Source organism: Desmodus rotundus, chromosome 11 (assembly GCF_022682495.2).
Source record: "Desmodus rotundus isolate HL8 chromosome 11, HLdesRot8A.1, whole genome shotgun sequence".
In the NCBI taxonomy this organism is placed as follows: Eukaryota; Metazoa; Chordata; class Mammalia; order Chiroptera; family Phyllostomidae; genus Desmodus; species Desmodus rotundus.
This window is the reverse complement of record NC_071397.1, coordinates 96,518,395-96,539,436: the sequence shown is the minus strand read 5'-3', so window position 1 is coordinate 96,539,436 and position 21,042 is coordinate 96,518,395. Positions and strand designations below refer to the sequence as shown.

Below are 21,042 nucleotides of genomic sequence, written 5' to 3'. Positions count from 1 at the left end.
TCTTTTTTATTAAACTACCCGTGGGAAGCTCTGCAGACCAGGCTCTCTGTGACAGCTGCCAATGATGGTAGCAGCTGGAATGGAATGGAATGGAATAGGTAGCAGCAGGGGAGGTGAGGGAAAGAGGTTCTGTGCATGTATTTCGAAGGTAGAGGCAACAAGGATCTGTTACAGAGATCTGATGCAAAAGGTGAGAGAAAAAGTGAAGTCAAGGATGTCTCCAAGGCTTTTGGCCTGAGCAGCTGGAAACTGGATGGGGACCAGTGTGGCAGGAGCAGATGTGGGGGTTAAGTCAGGGGCTCCATCCCGGCCCTGTCGGTTTGAGATACCTATTCGGTAGCCAAGTGGAGAGTCAAGCCAGCAGTTAGGTGTGGAAGGTTGGCATTCAGGGGGGAAATGCAAGGCGAAGATATAATTTGGGACTCATCAGTGTCTAGATAGCACTTAACACTATGAGGTCAGAATGACCTCACTGAGGCAGTGAATGTAGAGAGGTCCGAGGAAGGAACTCTTGGGCCCGCCTGAGGGTTAGCAGTTAGGGAATGAGGAAAGGAGCAAATGAGGTTTGCCCACTGCAGGGGTAGGGAAGTCCAGCAGGATGGTGCCTTGGGTGCCGGGTTTTTAAGGAGGCGAGACAACACTGACAGTCCACTGAGCACGTGGCACAGTCATTGATGGGTGTGGCCCAAGTGGGGGGGATGCACACAAGAGTGGTGGAGAGAGATTGGAGGCAGCACGCATGGCGAGTCTTGAGTTTTACTGTAAAGGGAAAGAAAGAAGAGGGATCGTACTTAGAAGGGGAAGTTGGGGTCAAGACAGTTTGTGTTTCTTGTTTAAGTTGGGAGAATTTACGGCATGTGTGCATGCCGATGGGAGTGATTCAGTGGAAGGGGAAGGGAGGGGAGAATTGCTGGAGTAATAGGTAGTATTAGTAGTACTATTACTGGCATTATTGAGTTTTTCACATTTGTTTAATCATAACTAAACATAGGCATTATTGTACTTTCCACTCAAAATATACTGATACACAAACAGATGTTGCTTTTCTCCAAGTCTGACTAACCTTTATTGTTGAAGTAACTATACAGGCAAATTTTCATAGACTGACCAAATTAGGTTAAATTAAATTATATGCTTGCAAACTTGGGCTTTATGGGCTAGGCTGTGCTATTTCAGTTTCTAGAATGTGAACTTCTGTGGGACTGATAAGAGGATTACTGCCTAATAAAATATTTGAGGGAGAAATATTCTTTTCTGATTGGCATTATTGAATATGAGGATACTTAGAATCCTTTTATATTACATCTTAATGTCTTTAACTAAAAGGGGAGACTGCAAATACACTCTCTCCCTACATGTAGGTCACATCCGTTTGATCACACATCCGTTAGACACATCCATTTGATCTCTGTGGCTGAAACGTCTCACACAAAAAGGAACCACTGACCCTCGGGCAAGGGGATGTCTTTTGGAAGCAGTAGCGTTTACGTGTTCATTCAGAAGGCGGCTGTGGGCCTGCCCTGAGCCAGGCTCTGCTAAGATGAGCCACCCAGTAGACTTACTAGGGACGTCTTGGGCTTTAAGACGGAGCAGATTCACAGTGGATGGCCCTGCTCTGAGGCTCGCGGAGAGCAGTGTGGCGTATTTCAGCTCTGCATTTAGAGAGTTGATGAGAACTGTGAGGTTCCCACGGAAAAGCCCATTGATGAACTTTTCTCACTGTTTACCATCTTTTATTGGGACATGCCATTCTGTCTACGACTAAGGAAAACAGAAAATCCTAAACCGAAGTGGTCTGAGTCTGTGCACTCGGTAAATGACCGAGATGATTGTTCTAGGTCAGATCAGTTTCAGGGTCAAATAATTGTTGGTTGCTGCCTTCAGTTGTATTAACTCTCCAGTATAAACCCCGTTTTTTTTTTTTTAAAAAGGGGTGCCATCCAATGGCTGACCCAGAGCAGCTTACATTCCCTATAATAATATAGGACCTATATTATTAATTCACAGCTACATCTGCTGGCCTGAAAGGGAACATGTTGAAAATGCGTAAAGTGAAGCCCTTCAGTTCTTACAAATATTTTAGATTTACTTTTTGTTTATTTATATCTATTATAGAATTTCATTTCACATAGCATATGCATAAGATAAATATAAATTTGTGTTTTACACAAATATCATTTAATCAGAAGTTCCAAAAAAGGAGAGCTAGTGGGAGCTATTTTGACAGCAGACCGGAGCAGATGAAGTGTGCCCAGAATTTAAAATGGGACCTTCCCTTCGCTCCGCTGAGCAGCCTTGGGCAAGCACGGTCTGACTGCTTAGTATGGGTTCATCAGTTACTTTGAATTGGGGTATTTTATCATCGGATTGTGATGGAGGCAGCATTAATTTTATCAGAGTCACTTAGTTGTGAAAAGAATGAACAGTGACTATGGGTTCATGGTCCTAGGAGACGGACACGTTCAAGCCAGGCGAGCGTCACACCACTGTGGCGCGGTGACAGGCTGTTTTATCAGGGCAGATGTTTTAAGTGTAGGAATAGCTGGGATCAGAGCTCTTCAGTCAGTCAATCAGACCTTCAGTGATGCCAACTGGTAGCTCCCCCGTTACCAAAAAAAAGAAACACGCCACCTACAGTTAACCTACTTGTTACTCAAGAACAGTGACTTGTTAACTTCCTTACCTTTTATTATAGTTGGAACAAATACTGAAGGGATTTCTGAGGAGGTTGAGCACATTCATAGTTAGACTGTCTTCTTTTTTCCTCCCCTTAGGAAAAATGTTAAGTATATAAATAATTCCTGACTGATATAATTGGAAACTTCATAGCTTTTTCTGCCTGTGGACCCATATCCTACATTTGTTTGAAGTGGAGTTGTAGCCTCAAAGCACTGGTCAGCGTGGCCCATTGCCACCGTTTACTGTGGTTCCTATGTAACGTGTTCGTGATACCCTGTGTAGTTAGAATTTACAGATAATTTACAGTTTTTGCCCTTCCAGGAGCTAAAACCTCAATGGTAATAAGACTATGAATGAAAACATTCTTAGTTATTATGAAGTACTTTAAATTGTCCAGAGATTTAAATTAAAAAATTAACTTATAAATGAAGGGAGTTTTTTGGTTTGTTTGTTTATTACCCTTTTACCATGGAATAAGAGGGATTTGTCTTTATATATATTGGTATTTTTAAAGAAAAATATATTTTGGACCTGTGTTTTCCTTTTTAAACAAAATACCTTTACTTTGGTAAAAATATGTACTCAGTGTTTGTAAAAAAAAGAATTAATGTAGAAAAGCACAAGAAGGAACAGAGAGTTACCCGACATCTCAGAGTCATAGTCACCTGCTACAGGAGAAGCGTCCCTTCGGACTTCCTCCTACAGGCTCGTTCACATAATCGTATGGAAGTGTCTCACTGCACCGCTCTGGAAGCTTCCCTCCCTGAATTGCCACAGGAACCTCTTTGCACAGTAGAGTATATAAATCTCCATCACTTTTAATGACTACATGGTACTGTACTGTGTATTATCATTTCCTTAATCAGTCTCCTGCCAAGAGTATTTAGGTTGTAATTTTTCACTATTAAACACCGTAGTAAATCTCTGCAGGCTTACATCTTTTTGTACTTTACTTGGTCAAGAAATTTGTCCTAGAGACAGCTGTTATCGTTGAACCAAAGTGCATGTTAAAAATGTTTTTTGATATCTGTTGCTAAACGGCCCTCTAGGGAAGCTGATAAAATTTAGAAGATATCAACAGTGCATGCAAGTTTCCTGGCACCCTTGCCATTAGTGGCTTCCATTACTCTGAAATTTTTGCCAATCTGATAGAAAGCACTGCCTTTCTTCTTTGCCTGTGTCCCTCTGAAGGCCCCGCTGCTGTAAAGGCTTTTATGGAAATCATCCGAGATCGGGGTCTTGCCTCCTCATCTGCTGACGCAGGTTACTTCTTTCTCAAAAGCTCAGGCTTCTTTTTTTTTTTTTTTTTTAAGTCAAACATATATTTTAAATATTTCTCTAAAAGTTATCATTTGACTTTCCTGTTCTAAGAAAGATCATTTAAGACAAGCAGTATTATACCTTTCCTCTATGACAGTATCAGATGCGTGCTAGTAAAATTTATTTTCTCCAGCTGCTTTTGATGTTAATATTTAGGCTCACTTCTTAATTACTTTATGACCAACTTGAGGGCTTTTGCTAACTGTATTCAAATCCCTTTCTTTTTGACTTTGCAACCGATCTATGTTTCTCCCCCCTCTAAAATCAATAAAAACATATCCTTGGGTGAGGATTAAAAACATAACACTATGGAGAAGCTTGAAAGTTTTTAACTTCTAAGATATCGAAGAGGGAATAGACTTCATGCTATAGATTCTTCATTGGTTGAGGTCAAAAATCAAAACCAAATCCGAGTCTCCTGGCAAACTGTTCATGTTAGCCACTTGTGAGTCATCTTCAGCAGTCTGAAAGCAGCCGAAACATTTCCCTTCTGTGTCCTTGCCTAATCTAATTTCAGTGTTTCCTAAGATCTTGCCCGGCTTCTGCCCCCAGGAAGCAAGCTTCAATTTCTTATTCTGATTACCAGATGTCAGCAGACCCAGCCTTGCTTCCCCTTCCGAATGGCGCTTACTGGAAGGCCCAGAACACAGAGTCATCACGGACTTGCAGACAGGTCCAGCTGTCAGGCTCTCAGACATTCAAACAGCTTAAGCACCAAGGAATATTTTTCCTGCAATCGTTTTTAAATTAATGGGAAATGGCACCATGCGTCAGTTAAATTCAGGTCCGAGGTGACAAGAGCGTCTCTGTAACCCTCCTTCCCCACCCCCTGCGGCTCTAATGGGCTTGGCATCCCCGTGGTGAGGCAGGCACTCCATGTAGATGTGGAGGGGCGATTTGGTGACAGAGAGACCGCATCACAGGGACTTCTGCTCAGTTTGAAAAGGGAGATAATGGCCAATGCACATTTTCTTCTGGAGGCGGAGGGAGAGACACCAGCTGTTTTGGCACGTTGCCAAGATAGCGCTTTAAAAAACCACCAGTTTCCTTTTATAAGTAAAATAGGGCCCCCAGGCATTTTATAAAGTGAGAATGTGCAACAATTACTAAGGAAGATAAGCTCTGCCATAAAAGCCTTCTTGTTCCAGGGCCTGACACAAGTCAGGCCTCAAGAATGTTCCCAGCCTGTCCCACCGGAGGGAGGGCATCCTTGGTTTCACTCGGGTTTTCTTTTTCTTCGTGCTTATTTCCTACACTGAGCATAGGAAATGGGGCGCAGGCAAGCAGACCTGTCTAACTGAAGGGTCTGAGTCCCTGCCCGATAGCTCTGCTTTCCCCTTCAGCTTTGTTTAAAAGGTACCTATTATCGGTTAGTCACTTTCGAATATCTAGAACTATGAAAAAAATATTATGCACGTTGACATACTTCTATATTATTATTCATTTACCCTATATCAGAAAATGGAAGTGTTCTCTCAATTTGAATTTCCTGACTGAAATATTTCTAAGTTTAAGAATAAAAACCTTGTTTTAACGTGCTCTGTATCTTTCCACAATGTGGACTGTGCTGAACGTAATTTCACTTTGTTTTGATGACTCAGTTATACCAGTTACTGTTCGCTTCATGTGCTAACAGATTCTGGGCTTTCACAGTTCTTTATTCTTTTGGTAATTTTTCTTGATTCTCGTTTGGCTCCTGTGTCTCACTCCCCAGTAGGCCACTGACTTCTGAGACACTGCTGCTGTCCTCCCCACACGGTTACGCCGAGATTCCTCCCTTTGCCCTTGTAGTCTGTCCCTCACAGGTCCATCGCTTTGGTGGCTCCGCTGCTCTGGTGGCTCCGTCCATGTGCAGACAACGGCAGGCCTGCGGCTCCAGCCCCGGCTCCCGAGCTGCTGGCTCGTGGGCCTGCTTGACTGGACACTGAGGCTTGGACGTCCTCCAAGGCCTCATGTGTGTTCCCACCGAACTGTCATTTACTCCCACCCTGCTCCTGGTCACCCTCAGTGGGTGGGGCACATCCACTAAGCTGCCTACGGAGAAAAGCTGAGCTCTACTCATGGCCCCAGTCTTTCTCACCCCTGTGTCTGATCGGTCACCAAGCCTTGCTACTCCCTCAGCCCTGCAGCCCCTGTGGGTGGCAGCGCCCTCCTGCCCATGATAACCACAACTCATCTCTGGGCTCTGCGCCTCCGCCTCGCCTCTCTGCGGTCCTTCCCCCACACCCTCTGCAAGATGCTCTGGGCTTCACCTCCCCGAACCCCCACCCCCCTCAGTACCGCCCACTGCCTCTCCCCGTGTCCCCGTGGGCATTCAGTCTCACTCCTGGTATCTAGCCAAGGAACTTTCTTCCATAATTACCCTCGGCCTTTGCCGATGGACAGCTTTTCCCTCTGCTGCGGCGAGTGGAGACATGTGCTTGTTTCTGCCACCTCTGAAAGTTCTCTCCCAACATTCCTCGTCTGCCTCCAGCTACCAGCGCACTTGTCTGCTTCCCTTCCCAGAACAAATTTCCGTGGTCCCTGTCTCCCTGCCTCCCCTTTCTCGGTCCAGCTTCTTCCCCAGCACCCCTGAGACGGCTGCTGGCAGGGTCGCCAGTGTCCTGTGTGTGGCCAGATCCAGATCTCGTCTTCATGCTCTGCTCCTTGAACTCTCAAGCAACATTTGACACAACTGAGACTTCTCCCCTCAACGAAACACTGTCTTGTTGTCTGAGACACCTTTGACCTCAGCAGCCATTTTTGCCTGTCTCCTTTGCTGGCCCCTCCTCTGGCAGAGCTGTACCCGTCAGTGACTAGTGGCTTCGTCCTTCGGCTCTCTGCTCTCCATCCCTCAGTGCCCCCCCCTTGTCCTTGGCACTTAAAACCACCTGTATCATGTGGGTGTCTGCACACAGAACTTGGGCTGGACCTTCAGAGCCGCCTCACGGCTGCCTGCTGCACATCTTCACCCTGTCCCACAGGCATGTCTGACCCAGTTCGCTCACCTCCTCCCCAGCTGGCTCCTCCCTCAGTCTCCGCCCTGTCACTAAGTGCCACTCCCGTCCCCCACTTGTTCAAGGTGAAACCCAGCACAGAATCATCTTTGAGCCTTTCAATTCCCTGCACTCCCTTCTTCTAATCCGTGAGCAAGTCCTGCCTGTTAGCTTTGCTACTAAACATAGCCTGGCTCCTTCCATCTCCATTTGCCTCCATTCATCTTTTGCCTTGTGTATTGAAATGGTTTCCTAGGCAGGAAACTGACCTCTGCTTTACTTCCTTTAGGATTTTTTCTCCACATAGTAAAACCAGAAAAGTCAGCTTTCATGCTGCCTGTCAACTACCAGAACCAATAAGCAGAGACAAGGATTGAATCTTTATGGGTGCTGTATTCAGATGTCAGCAGTCTGAGAAGATGTCAGGTTATATACCCTAAAAAGCCATCTTTAAGATAATCTCAAGACAACCTTTTTATAAGGAGAAAAGGGTAGGTAAGGGGTTTGCAAAAAAGGTTAATCAGATAATCTGCCGATCAACAATCTTTTATTTGCATCATGGACACTCCCTCTGTGGAGCACACTGGCTCAGACACCATCTCCACGGCTTGCAGACCCCCTGGGACACAAAGGCTGAATTGCTGACAACCTCCTGGAGCCAAGGGTAGGTCATGCATTCCAGTTCCTGGAATAACAGCTTTCCACACGCATTAGTCACTTAAGCCTATCTAATGTAACAACTAAAATTTTTAACTCTTGAGCCCCCCTATCAATAGCAGACAGAGATACTTTAAAAATGGAGTTAGGTCACGTCACTCCTTTATTTACAACCCCTTCAGTGGCTCCCCCTGAAGTCTCATGTTATGGAAGCAGCATGGTCACCCCTCCCATCCTGCCCCCACCTCACACCGCCACGCCCACCATGCCTATGCACAAGGAGGGCCTTTCTTCTCGCTCAGCCCAGGAAACCCCATCCTCAGGTCTTGGCACAGCTGGCTCTGTCGCCATCCGGGGTTTCAACCCAGACCTAGCTCACCTCCTCAGAGGAGCTCTCCAGGCCATCTGATGTAAAATAAAGTAGCCTCTTCACTCCCACCACTCAGTTGCTCTCTGATGCTGTCCCGTTTTCTTTTCTTCACAGCACTTCCTGCAAAGTGAGATTACATTGACCATTTCATTGTTTTATCTGTCTTCACAAAAAGCGTGTCAATTCTCAGAGAGTAGAGACCTCCTTTATCTTGTTCATTCTCCTGTCCTCAGCACGGATATAGTGCCTAGCACAGAGGGGGCATTTAGTCAACATCTGTTGAATGAAATCTCATCACACCACCTCCCTCATTTCAGTGGCTCCCTCTTCCCTTGAGAATAAAGTTTGAGTTTCTTGAATTGGTCTGAGTCCCACTGTGATCTGGCCCATGCTTATTCACTAACTCACTGGTTCTCAACCAGGGCCAGTTTTGCCTCCCCTCGCCCCCAGAAGAAAGATATTTGGCTCTGTCTGGAGATACTTTTGGCTGTCAGAACTACAGGGTGCTACTGGCATCTAGTGGATAAAGGCCAGGGATGCTGCTAAACATCCTATAGTGCACAAGACACATCGGTAGTGCTTCAGGCGAGAGCCTAGTTGTGTCTTTCACAAGCCTTTGTCACACTCAGTTCTGGCCTGGCTGGAAGGCGTGTTCTTCCTATAGCCTCCTTCCTTCCTCACCTTGAGCGCCTTGAGGCAAGTAAATTTTTAATCTTTATGATATGGAGTTAATGTGTTTCAGCAGTTTTGAGTTCATAAAGGTAACTTCAGTTTCTACCTCAAATTGCAAGTAACAAAGATTTGCTTCATGTCAGTTGTTTTAGATGAATAAAGCCATTGTTACTAGGGACTACAGTACTACTTCTATTACTTAATCCACTGGCAGAAAATAAATGGGGTAATTAATAAAACACCTATGCAGTTAGACCCTGTCATTAAAGTTTCTCAATTTTTAGATATGATTTGGGATGTTTACACATGTACTAAGGAATTTTAATTTGTTTTTCCACATAAAAATACTTCCTTTTTTCCCTTTTTATGGTTAATATAATACAAGCAGTTCTTTTACACCAAAAATTATGTGTAAGATGATGCCTTTAAAGAACAAAAGTGAGCCCTGGCTGGTGTGGCTCAGTTAGTTGGTTGGTGCATCAACCCATAAACTGATAGGTCGCAGGTTCGATTCCAGGTCAGGGCACAGGCCTAGGCTGCGGGTTTGGCCTGGGTCGGGGCATTGTGCGAGAGGTAACTGATCAATGTTTCTCTCTCACATCAATGTCTCTCTCCCTCCCTTCCCCTCTCTCTAAAGTCAATAAGCTTGTCCTCAGGTGAGGATATAAAAATTAAAAATTAAAGAAAAAAGAAATTTAGATAATTAGAGCTTGCCAATTCATGTTACAGTATTTCAATACCATATTAAGAAGTTGATTTCAGTGTTGCCTGTTGATTTGACAATTTACTTTTATTCTGTTCAGGAGACAAGGCTTTGTGACCTTTTTGTCCTTCCACAGCATTCCCAGTATTGCTGCCAAAGGCAAATATGTCCAGGTGCTGGGATTTGTAGAGACCCCCACACAAGGATTAGGTAGTTACACAGAATTACAGCCCACTCTTTCATTTTAAAACTACAATTTGCATTTATGACTTTCAAATCAGAAGACTTTTAAAATAATTGTTTATATAATGCCCTACTTGCATGCTGGTGAGTTTATAGACTATTTTAGATCAGCTTATAACGTGAATTAACACTGTGCTCAATTACTTTTTTTTTTTTTTGCAAACCAAAGGTTTTATGCATAGATTTTTTTAAAGCTTTCCAAAGAACAAAACATTTTAAATAACTTTAAAGGTTAAAAATATTCTCTCTGCCTTTGCATTTACTATGTTCCTAGCACTGTATAATTTTTTTTTGAATGTTCTAACTTAGTAATGGTAGGTATTGGCTTTGAGAACAGTTAAAAAATCTTTAGCTTATAAGTAGCATTACCTGAAATTTATACGTCAACCTTGCATAGAAACCCCAAACAGACACGTTTTATCTACACCTTTATTCAGTGCCTTCCCCCCTCTTACCCTTTAGCCCTCTAGCTTATCTTAACTCAATTCTATGGTTATTTACTTATTTTTTTCTACCATATACATTTTTACTGAATCCCTATTCATGGACCAAGCTCTGTTCTAGGGGACAAGGATATGCCGGTACATAAAAGGTGATCCCTTTTGGATTACATTTAATTGTGTGTGATAAATCCTATCATGGAGAGAGGTATGAAGTACTTTGGTGGTGTAGGATTTTAAAACATCAATTCTGTGCCCTGACTGGTGTGGCTCAGTGGGTTAGGCATCGTCCCACAAACCCAGAGGTCACCGGTCCAGTTCCTGATTAGGGCACATGCCTGGGTTGTAGGCCAGATTCCCAGTTGGGGGCATGTAAAAGGCAACCAATTGATGTTTCTCTCTCACATCGATGTTTCTGCACCCCTCTTTCTCTCTCCCTTACCCACTCTCTAAAAATAAATACATTTTAAAAAATTGAAAAAAAAATTCACAGTCAATTCTGCTTAGGGCATTGTAGATTTAGGAGAAGATGGAATACAGACAGTCCTCCAACTTATGATAGTTTGACTTTATGATGGTGTGAAAGTGATATGCATTCAGTAAAAACTGTACTTCAAAATCTGAATTTTGATCTTTTCCCCAGGCTAGCAGTGTGTAGTACAACACTCTCTTTGGTGCGGGACGGTGGCAGCGAGATGACTTTGCCCCACTGTAGCTAACGTAGGCGTTCCGAGCACGTTTTCGGTAGGCCAGGCGAAGCCATGATGTTTGGCAGGTTAGGCGTGTTAAATGCATTTTCCACTTATATTTTCGACATACAGTGGCTTTATCAGAATACAACCCCCTCGTAAGTCACGGAGCATCTGTACGGGACGGCAGGGGAGCTGGGGCGAGTGCCAGGGTGGAAGGACTTGGTTGGGACCATTCGTGGTCCAGATACTCAGAGGTCATCTTCACTTCCTGTTTCGTTCCTCCTAAGTGATGTACCCAGAAGTTCTGTGGCTTAGTCCTTTCATCAGCTGTAATATTGTACCGCCTTTTGAGTAGATAACTGGAGTTAGGTTTTCCATTCAAAAGGAATATGAGCCACCTAAGACAGAAGGTCACTAGGGAAGGAAGCTGCCCAATTGTCTTCGTTATGTTTAGCGTCCCCCGCCACGGAGTAGAGCTCAGTCTGCTGTGGAGGCCGTGTACCTTTCCTCATCTTCCTTAGTTCTTTCCTTCTTAGCTCCACACTTACTGCACACTAAAAAAAACGGCTTTGTTTGAGGTATTTTTATCTTGGAGAGTGTTATTTTTTTTTCCTCAAAATTGATTTAGTTGTGGTTAAGGGGGAAAACTGAAGAGGCAGCTCTCATATTGTATTTCTGAAGAGGTTCACACTCTGCAAAGAAAATTACTAGAGAAAGAAGACATCTAGCTAAGAGTCTTTCTGTCCTTGAATTTCATCCTCAAGAACACTTATCTTGGAGAATGATTTGACTGGTCAAAGGCATCTTTACAGGAAGAAGGGGGAACAGGCATTCGGGTAAAACGTTTCCAGTTACGATTGGAATAAAAGAAATGATAACTATCCAAAGTTGGTCTTTTACAAGGATCCCTCTAAAATGCTGGGCACTATTAAATAAAGATGATCATTAAAAAACCCAGCTTTTAACTTAACAAACGGCGGCCAGGGCGTGGTGCTCCCGCCACTTGTCGAGTCCCAGAGCTCGCAACCGCACCCCCGGCAAACGGGGCGTCTGGCCGCTGCGGTGCCCGGGAGACGCCGAAGGAAGTCTGCGGGGGGGGCTGTGCTGACTGCCGCTGTCCCCGCGCGGCGGCTCCTTTGCTTATTTTCCCTCTCTTCTCGGGCTGCATTGCAGTGGCAGGAAGAATGAGAATAGCTTGCTTTTCTAGTCCTGAATCTGAAATATCCATGCTACCAAGATTCAGTGTTCTCAAACTGACACGTCTGCTCCCGGCCCGAGGGAGCCGCCTGCGCGCGCCGCGGCCGCGTGAGGGGAGAGCACGCTGCTCAGGGCCCCCGCCCCTTAGTGCGTGCGGACGGGCCGCCGCTTCCGCTGGGACTCTACTGTAGTTGACCGGGTTCCTGGGGGCCTGTGTTTCCACGTCCTGAGAACCGCGACGTCCCTAAGAATGACGGGGGAACACGGCGGGCGGGGCCAGCGGGTGCGCTCGCCCGGGGAGCCCCACACGAGCGGGCACACGCCGCCCAAGCCCGCGTCCAAGGGGCAGCCGTGTTTTATTTTACCGCTTCAGTCAGTGCTCTTTGTGTGCGGGTTGAACTTTGCCACTTTAAGGTCGTTCAAGCCCTGTGTTCATTCTGATAGAAGCTACGCCATCACCCTGTACTTGGGACACCACTGGCGTCCCCTCGCGTGAGGACGGCGGGGCTTCTGCCCGGAGTCTTAGTACTGGGCCATCCCCTGGCAAAGTCCGGCTCTCCGCACACAGTGCAGAGCAGGAGCCCCGCTCCCGCGCCGCAGGGAGCCGGCGCAGGGCACCTTCTGGGGACAGAGAGGGGCTCCCTACTCTTACTCTCCATGTTCCCGTGCAGGGAGCTTAACCTTTTCATCTGGACTGAATGAGAGCATTTCTACTTGGCATACATACTGAAAATACGAAACCTGGGTTGACCAAGTGTTCACATTAAATAATGAAGAGAATTTGTTTCGGTAACACTTGTATGCTAGAAGTACTTTGTAGAGGCCGCTGTGAGGCTTTGCCTCGCGCAGACGCAGTGCCACGCTGAGGGGCGGCCAACGGCCCACAGCCTCGCGCAGACGCAGTGCCACGCTGAGGGGGCGGCTAACGGCCCACAGCCTCGCGCAGACGCAGTGCCACGCTGAGGGGCGGCTAACCGTCGCAAGCACTTTTCATTTGCGCCTGAAAGCTTGCGCGCCTTATTCTTCCATTCTCTTCCTCTCTTCCTTTTGACCGAATGGCTGTGAGTTGGGGCCTCCTGTGGGCCAGCTGGAGAGTGGGCGCTGCGAGAGCGAATTTCCTGAGTCTGGGGATGGCACCGTGTCCCCGCCAGCTAGCCCGCACGCCACTCGGAGGCCTGTGGTCCGTCACCCCTGTGTCCAGGATGGCGACTGTCAAGAACGAGCTTATGAAGAACCTAACTTCAGAGGCGGCCGTCCCCCACAATAAGGTGTCCATTATAGGGACCGGGTCAGTTGGCATGGCCTGTGCTATCAGCATCCTGCTGAAAGGCTTGAGTGACGAGCTGGCCCTGGTGGACGCTGCGGAAGGCAAACTGAAGGGCGAGACCATGGACCTTCAGCATGGCAGCATGTTCGTGAAAATGCCGAACGTCGTCGCCAGCAAGGATTACCTTGTCACCGCCAACTCCAGCCTCGTGATTATCACGGCAGGAGCACGCCAGGAGAAGGGAGAAACGCGCCTCAATTTAGTCCAGCGAAATGTGGCCATCTTTAAATTAATGATTTCCAATATTATCCAGTACAGTCCTCACTGCAAGCTGATTGTTGTTTCCAACCCAGTGGATATCTTAACTTACGTAGCTTGGAAGTTGAGTGGAATCCCCAAAAACCGTGTTATTGGAAGTGGTTGTAATCTGGACACGGCTCGTTTTCGTTTCTTGATTGGACAAAAGCTCAGGATCCACCCCGAAAGTTGCCATGGGTGGATCCTTGGAGAGCACGGAGACTCCAGTGTCCCCGTGTGGAGTGGAGTGAACGTCGCAGGAGTCCCTCTGAAGCATCTAAACTTGGAGATAGGGACCGATAAAGATCCTGAGCAGTGGAAAGATGTCCACAAAGATGTGATTGCCAGCGCCTATGAGATTATTAAAAGGAAAGGCTATACTTCTTGGGCCATTGGCCTTTCTGTAGCTGATTTAACAGAAAGTATTTTGAAGAATCTTAGGAGAGTGCATCCAGTTTCCACCATGATTAAGGGTCTCTATGGGATAAATGAAGACGTGTCCCTCAGCGTGCCTTGTATCCTGGGAGAGAATGGTATTACGGACCTTATCAAGGTCAACCTGACCCCTGAGGAAGAGGCTTGTCTGAAGAAGAGTGCACAAACACTTTGGGAGATTCAGAAGGATCTCAAGTTTTAAAGTTGCTAAAACTATCGTTTTAGAGTTATCAAAGAAGAGAGTAGTTATAAGTTGTATATGCCAATTTTTAAAATAAACTTAGATTTCTAAAAGTTGGAACCGGATGGGGTAGAATGACGCCCCTGTTTGTTTAGCCTCCCAGCTCTTTTATTTAGCATCCAGTTTTGTTTTGTTTCACAGTTCCTAAGTGCATCAACGGTGGTGTTGTACCACTGATGTACTAGTTCTTTCCTTGAATTTATATGTGGTTGCCATTTGACCCAAAAGAATGTGGAGTGTAGGCATTTTTGTGTTGTAGAAGTAGATTTTTTTTTGTTCTAGCTGGCTTACGTGCTATTTCATTTATTTATTTACTGTTTTTTAAAGTTGTAACTTTATCTACAATGTAAAAATAAATGTACAGAAGTACTTTCTGTAATGGAGCCATCAGCTGCCTTCACTCTCCTGTAACAGCCTATCAGAGGGCCTTTAGAAGGGCATCACGGAAAGGTAGCTGCACGTAGGGCCTGTGCATTCGTGTGTTTGTGTGTGAGTGTGCGAGTGCTGTGAGTGCTGTGCACCCCATGCCAGAGAAGCAGGATCATTAGGTTAAAATATGAAAATAATAGTGATCAGGTTGTGGCTGTTATGAAGTGTTTAATGTAGTAAAATATAAAGCTTTTAGGAAGAGGCCTGACAGTCAGAGGTGATACAATTACTGTCATTTATTTGGCAGAGAAAGGAAACATCCCAAAATTGTTCAGTTACTAAAAATAAAGCCTGATTGAAATCATTTTAGAACTGCCTCTGAGAACATGACCTGTTAGTATTTTAAATCAGGAAGCATGTTCTAAATCGTTCTCATTGGGCCAAGGCTTGGCCCTGAGCCTACATGTTCCACGGTCATCCGTGTTGCTCAGTTTACCTCACGTTAATGGAAAGCTTTTGCTTTTGAATTGTGCCCTGTTGTTAATCATTGTCATAAAAATTGGCCAATTCAATGAGTACTTTAGGGATTATATTTCTCAAAAAGTTACATTTTCCATTTTTATTCCTAAATCAGTTGACTTTACTACAGATTTTAGACTTTACTACAGATTTTAGACTTTGTACATGTGATACAGTGAGCATTTGGGAGAAAGTGAACCTTTACCAAAACGATAGTCTTGTAGCTTAGAAAGTAAATGGACATTTTTAAAATGCATGTTAGCTTTTCTAATGCAATCAAATATTAAATAAATAATATTTATTTAATGGTATGTTCAATCATATCTTAGTACCCATGTGGATATCAACAGGCCTAATCAGAAGTGAAGGGTACCAGCATCTGCTCTATACACTAAGGTAGTTCTGCTTAGTTGAATTAGTAGACATAGGACCGTGATCTCCCCCCAAAATGACTCTTTACTGTGCCAGTCCAAGTTCCCATACTATTTCACTGAAAACATCTAGAAATGTTCCGATTCCTCATGAAGCAGTGTCATAGCACCCCAAAAGTGGGAAGGGTGGTTATGAGAGCTCTTTGAGCTCAACTTCACAGAGTTCCTCTTCTCCTTGGTCCAGTCCTTGAGTTTTTATTCAGCCATGTTTCAGCCAAATGTTATACTGAAGGGCATCAGAGCATGCCTTATGCCTATTTTGCAGTTCTCTTCACCATTAATGTCAGGATAGGTTGGGCTATGCTGCAATACAATCTCCAAATGTGTGGGTTAAAATAAAAGTTTATTTCTGTCTCATGTGAAATCCACTGTGGGTTTACCCGATGCTCTAGAGAAGCTATCCACAAGCCAGCTCAGTACCTCAGGTTGCCTTGATCTCGAGGCAGCACCATGGCCACACGGGTTTCCCTGATTGCTAGGGAAAGGGAAGAGGGGCCTGGAGAACCAAGCATCTGTAGTCGCGAACTTCACCCTGGAAGTGACACACATTTCTTTTACTCGCATTTGATTTGCCAACTGCTCACATGGTTACCTAACTTCAAAAAGGGTAAAGAAGCAACACCCTGCTGTATCCACAAGTTGGACATTGGTAATGATCTGCCATGCCATTCTAAATCAAATGGTCACCGCTGCAAGAGGTATATATGTTTCTAGAGTCATTTTTAGTGACAGCTCATAGTAGATGTTATGGAGGTACTGTCTTTCCAGGACACAGAACCAGGGTAACTGGAGAAAGAGCCCTGGACATCTGCCAGGCAGTTTACTTATTGTAAACCATGTCACTATGAATGGGTTCACCTCCGTGACCTCTGGTTTCTCCATGTAAAGTGGTCCTCACTTATGCCACATAGAATTTTGAAGGCTAAATAATAACATGATGCCTGGTGCAGTGCCTGGCTCGTAGGTGATCCCAGGTGGCAGACATTATTATTTCTGTTCAGGTAACATTTATAGTTTTATTCTGTTTTAGTTTATTAAGAAGCTGAATTTCCAGGTTCTTCAAAGTTATCATTGGTACTGTAGTTATTGACATGTCCAAAGGCTTCCTTGTCAGTCAGTCCCACAAAGCTCTCATCACCATTCTAACCCCAGCCCTGAGGCAAGCAGCACACCTGCAAGGGAGGAAATTGGGCTGGTCCGTGGCAGAGACACTTGAAAACTTGGAGCTTTTAATTCTACTACCTGCCTATTTATTGGAATCAATGATGTAAGGATTTTTTGAACTTAATTAAATTGGGGACATACCCTGGAGCTCTTTATAATTTTTCAGCACACCACATTATCAGACCAAAAGCTTTCACACTCTTTTTCCCTGTCAGGCATGCGTGGTAAATGTACAGCATACCCCATGTTGCACTCCTGGCATACTGGCTCTTTGGCCTTCCAGGAAGCTACTGAAATGTGAATGAGAGTGACATTATTAGAGATACAGTCTTGAATTATTCTAATATCTAAAAAGTCAATTGTATCCGGTCTTCAGAATGTACAGATTAGGGGCAAATTTCCAGTTGTCATGACATTCCCTTTGAGAACTGCTGCCTTAGACATCTGTACTTTCTGATACTATTAGAACCCAGAATTTTTGGACACCAAGATTGGTGCTTTAAGGGAGCTGTTCTTGGAGCCGCAGGCTCAGTGCCAAGGGTGTGCTGTCGTCTTTAGGGAGAGCAGCCCCTGGCGGGGCGCAGCGCACAGCAGTCCTGCTTCGTAGGGTAGCCCTGTGGTCCATTGCCGCGGGAGAATCCTTTCTGCTAAGAGGGAAGGGAACTGATCCCAGAGTTTGGCAAATGTGTCAGAGTAAAACTGAGTTGCTGGATGGAGACACGAGTTGCCAGCATGCCCCATCTTCACCAGACTTTTAGGGTACGGAGTCGGGGGTGATTCTGTGGCAGTGGTTGTGATTGTTATTGTGGAATGCAGTACGTTTATAACCAGGTTTGCCGAAATGTACACTGGCCCTAACTCTTTTCAAGCACACTTTTAAGCAGGGGGTGTTCTGTGGACCTGTGAGAAGAGTATCACTGATAAGACCAATACCTTCTTTGAACTGTGTATCGGAAATTGATATAGGTGAAAAAACTGAAGGTTTTCATTTACTACGCATGTAATATAAATAATATAAGCTTTAAAACCTTCTATGGAGTCCCATTGTTTAAAGCAACTTGAAGCCCTGTTTATAACTTAAATGTAGACTCTGGGTTTCCATTTCCACTGCTGCAAAATTAAAGAAGAGGGCTAAATGGTGTTCTTTATCCCACTTGCCTCCCTCACTTTACCTTGCTCTTAAGCCTATCTATTCCTAGTGGGCTATTTTTGAGATATGATTCCTTCTAGTGGTTCAGTTACTCACTTAGGACCCTGGGAACACGTGAATAATACAATACTTGAGAAATGAGAGGACAGAAAAAAATTGTGTCAAGAGGAGGAAATGGGAACAGAACCATGCTCAAGTAGGGCAGCCACCCTTTACTTGCCTGCCCAGGCCTCATCTGCGGTTCCCATGCTCGCCCTTCTCAGCAACTGACCGCGCTCCCGTCACTGAGAAGGTGGAATGGCAGACGATTCTGTTCATGTGCTGGCCCTTGGACACTCCATCGGAAAGCTCTGTCATTAGGCCGAGTTGTTCCAGATGTGCAACCAGGAAAGTGAAGGAAAAGAACCTGGCGGCATATTGCGAACCCTGGCCAGGGAGACGTCTGTCTTTCCACTCAGCAAGTCCCAGGCACGTCCCCTCAACAGGGGCACTCGGTATTTTGTACAAAGCAATTCTTTTGTCGTGTGCCATCCTGGACATTTAGCATCCATGCCCCTCAAAAGGAGAGTAGTAATCCCCTGTGACTGTGACAACAAAAAGCCCTACGTAATCAGTCCCTCCCCAGAGATGCAGTACTGCCTCTAGTCAAGGACCTCCACGAGGGGCTCATCACAGTACAGACTGGAGAGCTGCGTGGAGGAGGGGGCTGGACATCCTGTGGACACATGTGTCTTTAAGACTGGTGTCTGGGACCTGCCATCGACATGGTTGGCATGGACCTCCTACAGGCTACATGTGGTGGGTAACCTTATGTATCTTCTAGTGTTGATATTTATCTAGTGTCGACAAACCAAAATGGCGTATAACTATAGAATAATGCTTTCAATAAACATACCATAATATTTACATCATGTGTGCTGTGTTCTTGAAACAGCACAGGTATTTTGATGATGCTATAAGGACAATAGTTAACGATATCGAGCACTTACCACGTGCTTGGGCTGTGCTTTGTATGTATCATCTCTCTTAAGCCTCACAACCCTGTAAGCGGGTAATTATATCCATTCTGCACACCCAGAAACTCCTGCTTACATAAGCAGCTGTCCCGGGTGTGGGACTAGGATTTGAACAGAGAGGTCTACCAGAGCCTGTGCAGCTAACAGCAATGCTAAGATGACCCGAATGAATGCCTAGGAATTTACAAGTTCCAAACAAGAGGCACACCCTGAATTTGGAAACCAAGTAAGGATTCAGGTTCAAATTAAAATAAATAAGCCTCCCCATAAAAAAATTAGTCAACTTTCAAAATAACCACTGTAAGAAATGAGTTGCTGATGAGTCCCAGCTGCCTCACAAACCCCATCTAGGAGATCTGTATCCTTGGCGTACACAACTGGGATACGGCCCAGGAGAAATGGCAGAGCTGCGCCACAGTGCTTCTGAAATACCCACTTACAGGGCTGCATAGATTAAAAAGAGTGAACCAAAGAGGATGTAGCTAGTACTATCTAATATAAAATTATCCAGCTCCCATAAACCAGTGCCCCCCTCCCTGCGGGTGGCATGCATTGTAGGTAGAGCCAGGTGCTCCATGTTGACCCTGGATATGAAGATCTTCCAGCCCCCTGCCCCGACTCTAGATTCCAAATCAACCTCTCCTGGTAAAACCTCTACTACATCTTTCAACACTGGCTGGAGCATAAAAACATTCTAGTTTGTCTGTCATTCATCGATTCATTCTTTTTTAACCCCCTACTAAGTTTCTTCTCTGCACCCCTCTCTGGCTCTAAAATTCTTCTAACTTGGACCAGCCTGAGTATATCCGTGGGTTTAGCTAGACAAATCTCGTGCTCAGCTGCAGCTTTGCCTATGAAAGCCAACAATACACACATAACTACTGTGGAGGACTGACGGTGGAGCCTGTTGTGTTCCAGATGCAGAGTGGAGTTTTATGTTACTCAAGGCCCAATAGATTTATAGTTAGAAGAAGAAAAGAGGTGTATCTCATTTTCCTTCAGGGTAGCTAGGACACAGTTTCTTACCTTTTATTGGTCTTCCTTTGCTCTTGTAGCCTCGAGCAGTGAAGTATCATCCAGTCAGCAGCCACGTCCTCTGTGATTGTTTGGCTCTTTTCCCTCCTTTTAACATTTGATGATGGACTTTTTCCTTCTTTTAGATGAAAGACTTTCGGAGTAAAATGCAATCAATATTTCCAGCAATTCCCAAGAACTCCGAATCTGCTGTTGAGTGGGAGGAAGCCCTGAAATCCAAATGAGATGAGCGTGGCGGATGAATTCCGACGATTGAGTATAGAAAGGACACCAGACAGCAAAGGGACTCATTGATCTCTCCTCAGGAAGACATGCAGATTACTGTCTGAACCCACGGGATGGACGGTGTTCAGTGTGTTCAACGTCTTTCATGTTGTGTGTGTGCATGTGTGTGGTGTTGGGGGAGGACGAAGTTTTCCCGAAGTTCAGAAGACTGTTTAAAAATGATGACACAGACAACTTCTCTATGTGGAGGAGACCCCCAGGGAATGACTGCAACAGTTGAAACTGAGTTTGGTACCTGACGGAAAATCTTTGTAACACACTCCTCTGGGCAGCAGTACCTCCATGTGTCTGATTAAATGAGTTTCAACAGTCTTGTTGTCCCTCTGTGACTGCCAGAACTTGAACTTGGGAGACTTGCTTCCACCAGGCAGACCCAAAGTGACCGGCTCACAAGGAAAGCCTGGACGTGGGCAGGGGCAGGGCTCTGAGTGGGCTCTTGGGTTCGCACGAGCTAGGGGTACACCTGATGACCTTGCCTTCCATCCTGTAAGTTCTTACCTTGAGACAAGAAGCCAGTAACAGACTATGAGAACTTGAAAAGATACAGCTGTGCTAAAATAAGAATAATGATATCGTGGGTTTAAAGTGGGGTTTTTTGAGAAATGGGTTCCTAAATATTAATTGACAGTTTGTAGTTTTGTGTCAGTTGTCAATGTAAAAATAGCCCAATTATCACCTATCTTAACAAGTATTTTTTAACTAGAAAGTCACCTGAAATCGTCTCAGTATTTAGTACCGCTTTGCTGATGAAACTGGTAAATTCTTATGTATACACCCAACACTTTTCTGTCCTCATGAGCTCTCACAGAAAGCAGAATAATGCCTAAATGCAATGAATTATTTTTACTGGAGATTTAAGATTTTTAAAGAAAAATAATATGTCAG

General features: G+C 45.0%; 2 protein-coding genes across 2 annotated transcripts in view; both read left to right on the top strand.

Moving 5' to 3' along the window:
- Positions 1-20,468, top strand: part of TMEM242 (transmembrane protein 242) — a 28,696-nt gene extending 8,228 nt beyond the window's left edge. The window contains exon 4 of the mRNA XM_024551997.4: positions 19,998-20,468. Coding sequence (XP_024407765.2) covers positions 19,998-20,096 — 99 coding nt within the window. The 3' untranslated portion in view covers positions 20,097-20,468. The remainder of the gene's footprint in view (positions 1-19,997) is intronic.
- On the top strand, positions 12,931-14,489 carry LDHAL6B (lactate dehydrogenase A like 6B). Its single transcript, XM_024551995.3, has one exon. It carries the CDS (start codon positions 13,004-13,006, stop codon positions 14,147-14,149), a length of 1,146 nt encoding a protein of 381 aa, XP_024407763.2. The 5' UTR covers positions 12,931-13,003; the 3' UTR covers positions 14,150-14,489.
- Positions 20,469-21,042: the final 574 nt, after the last annotated feature.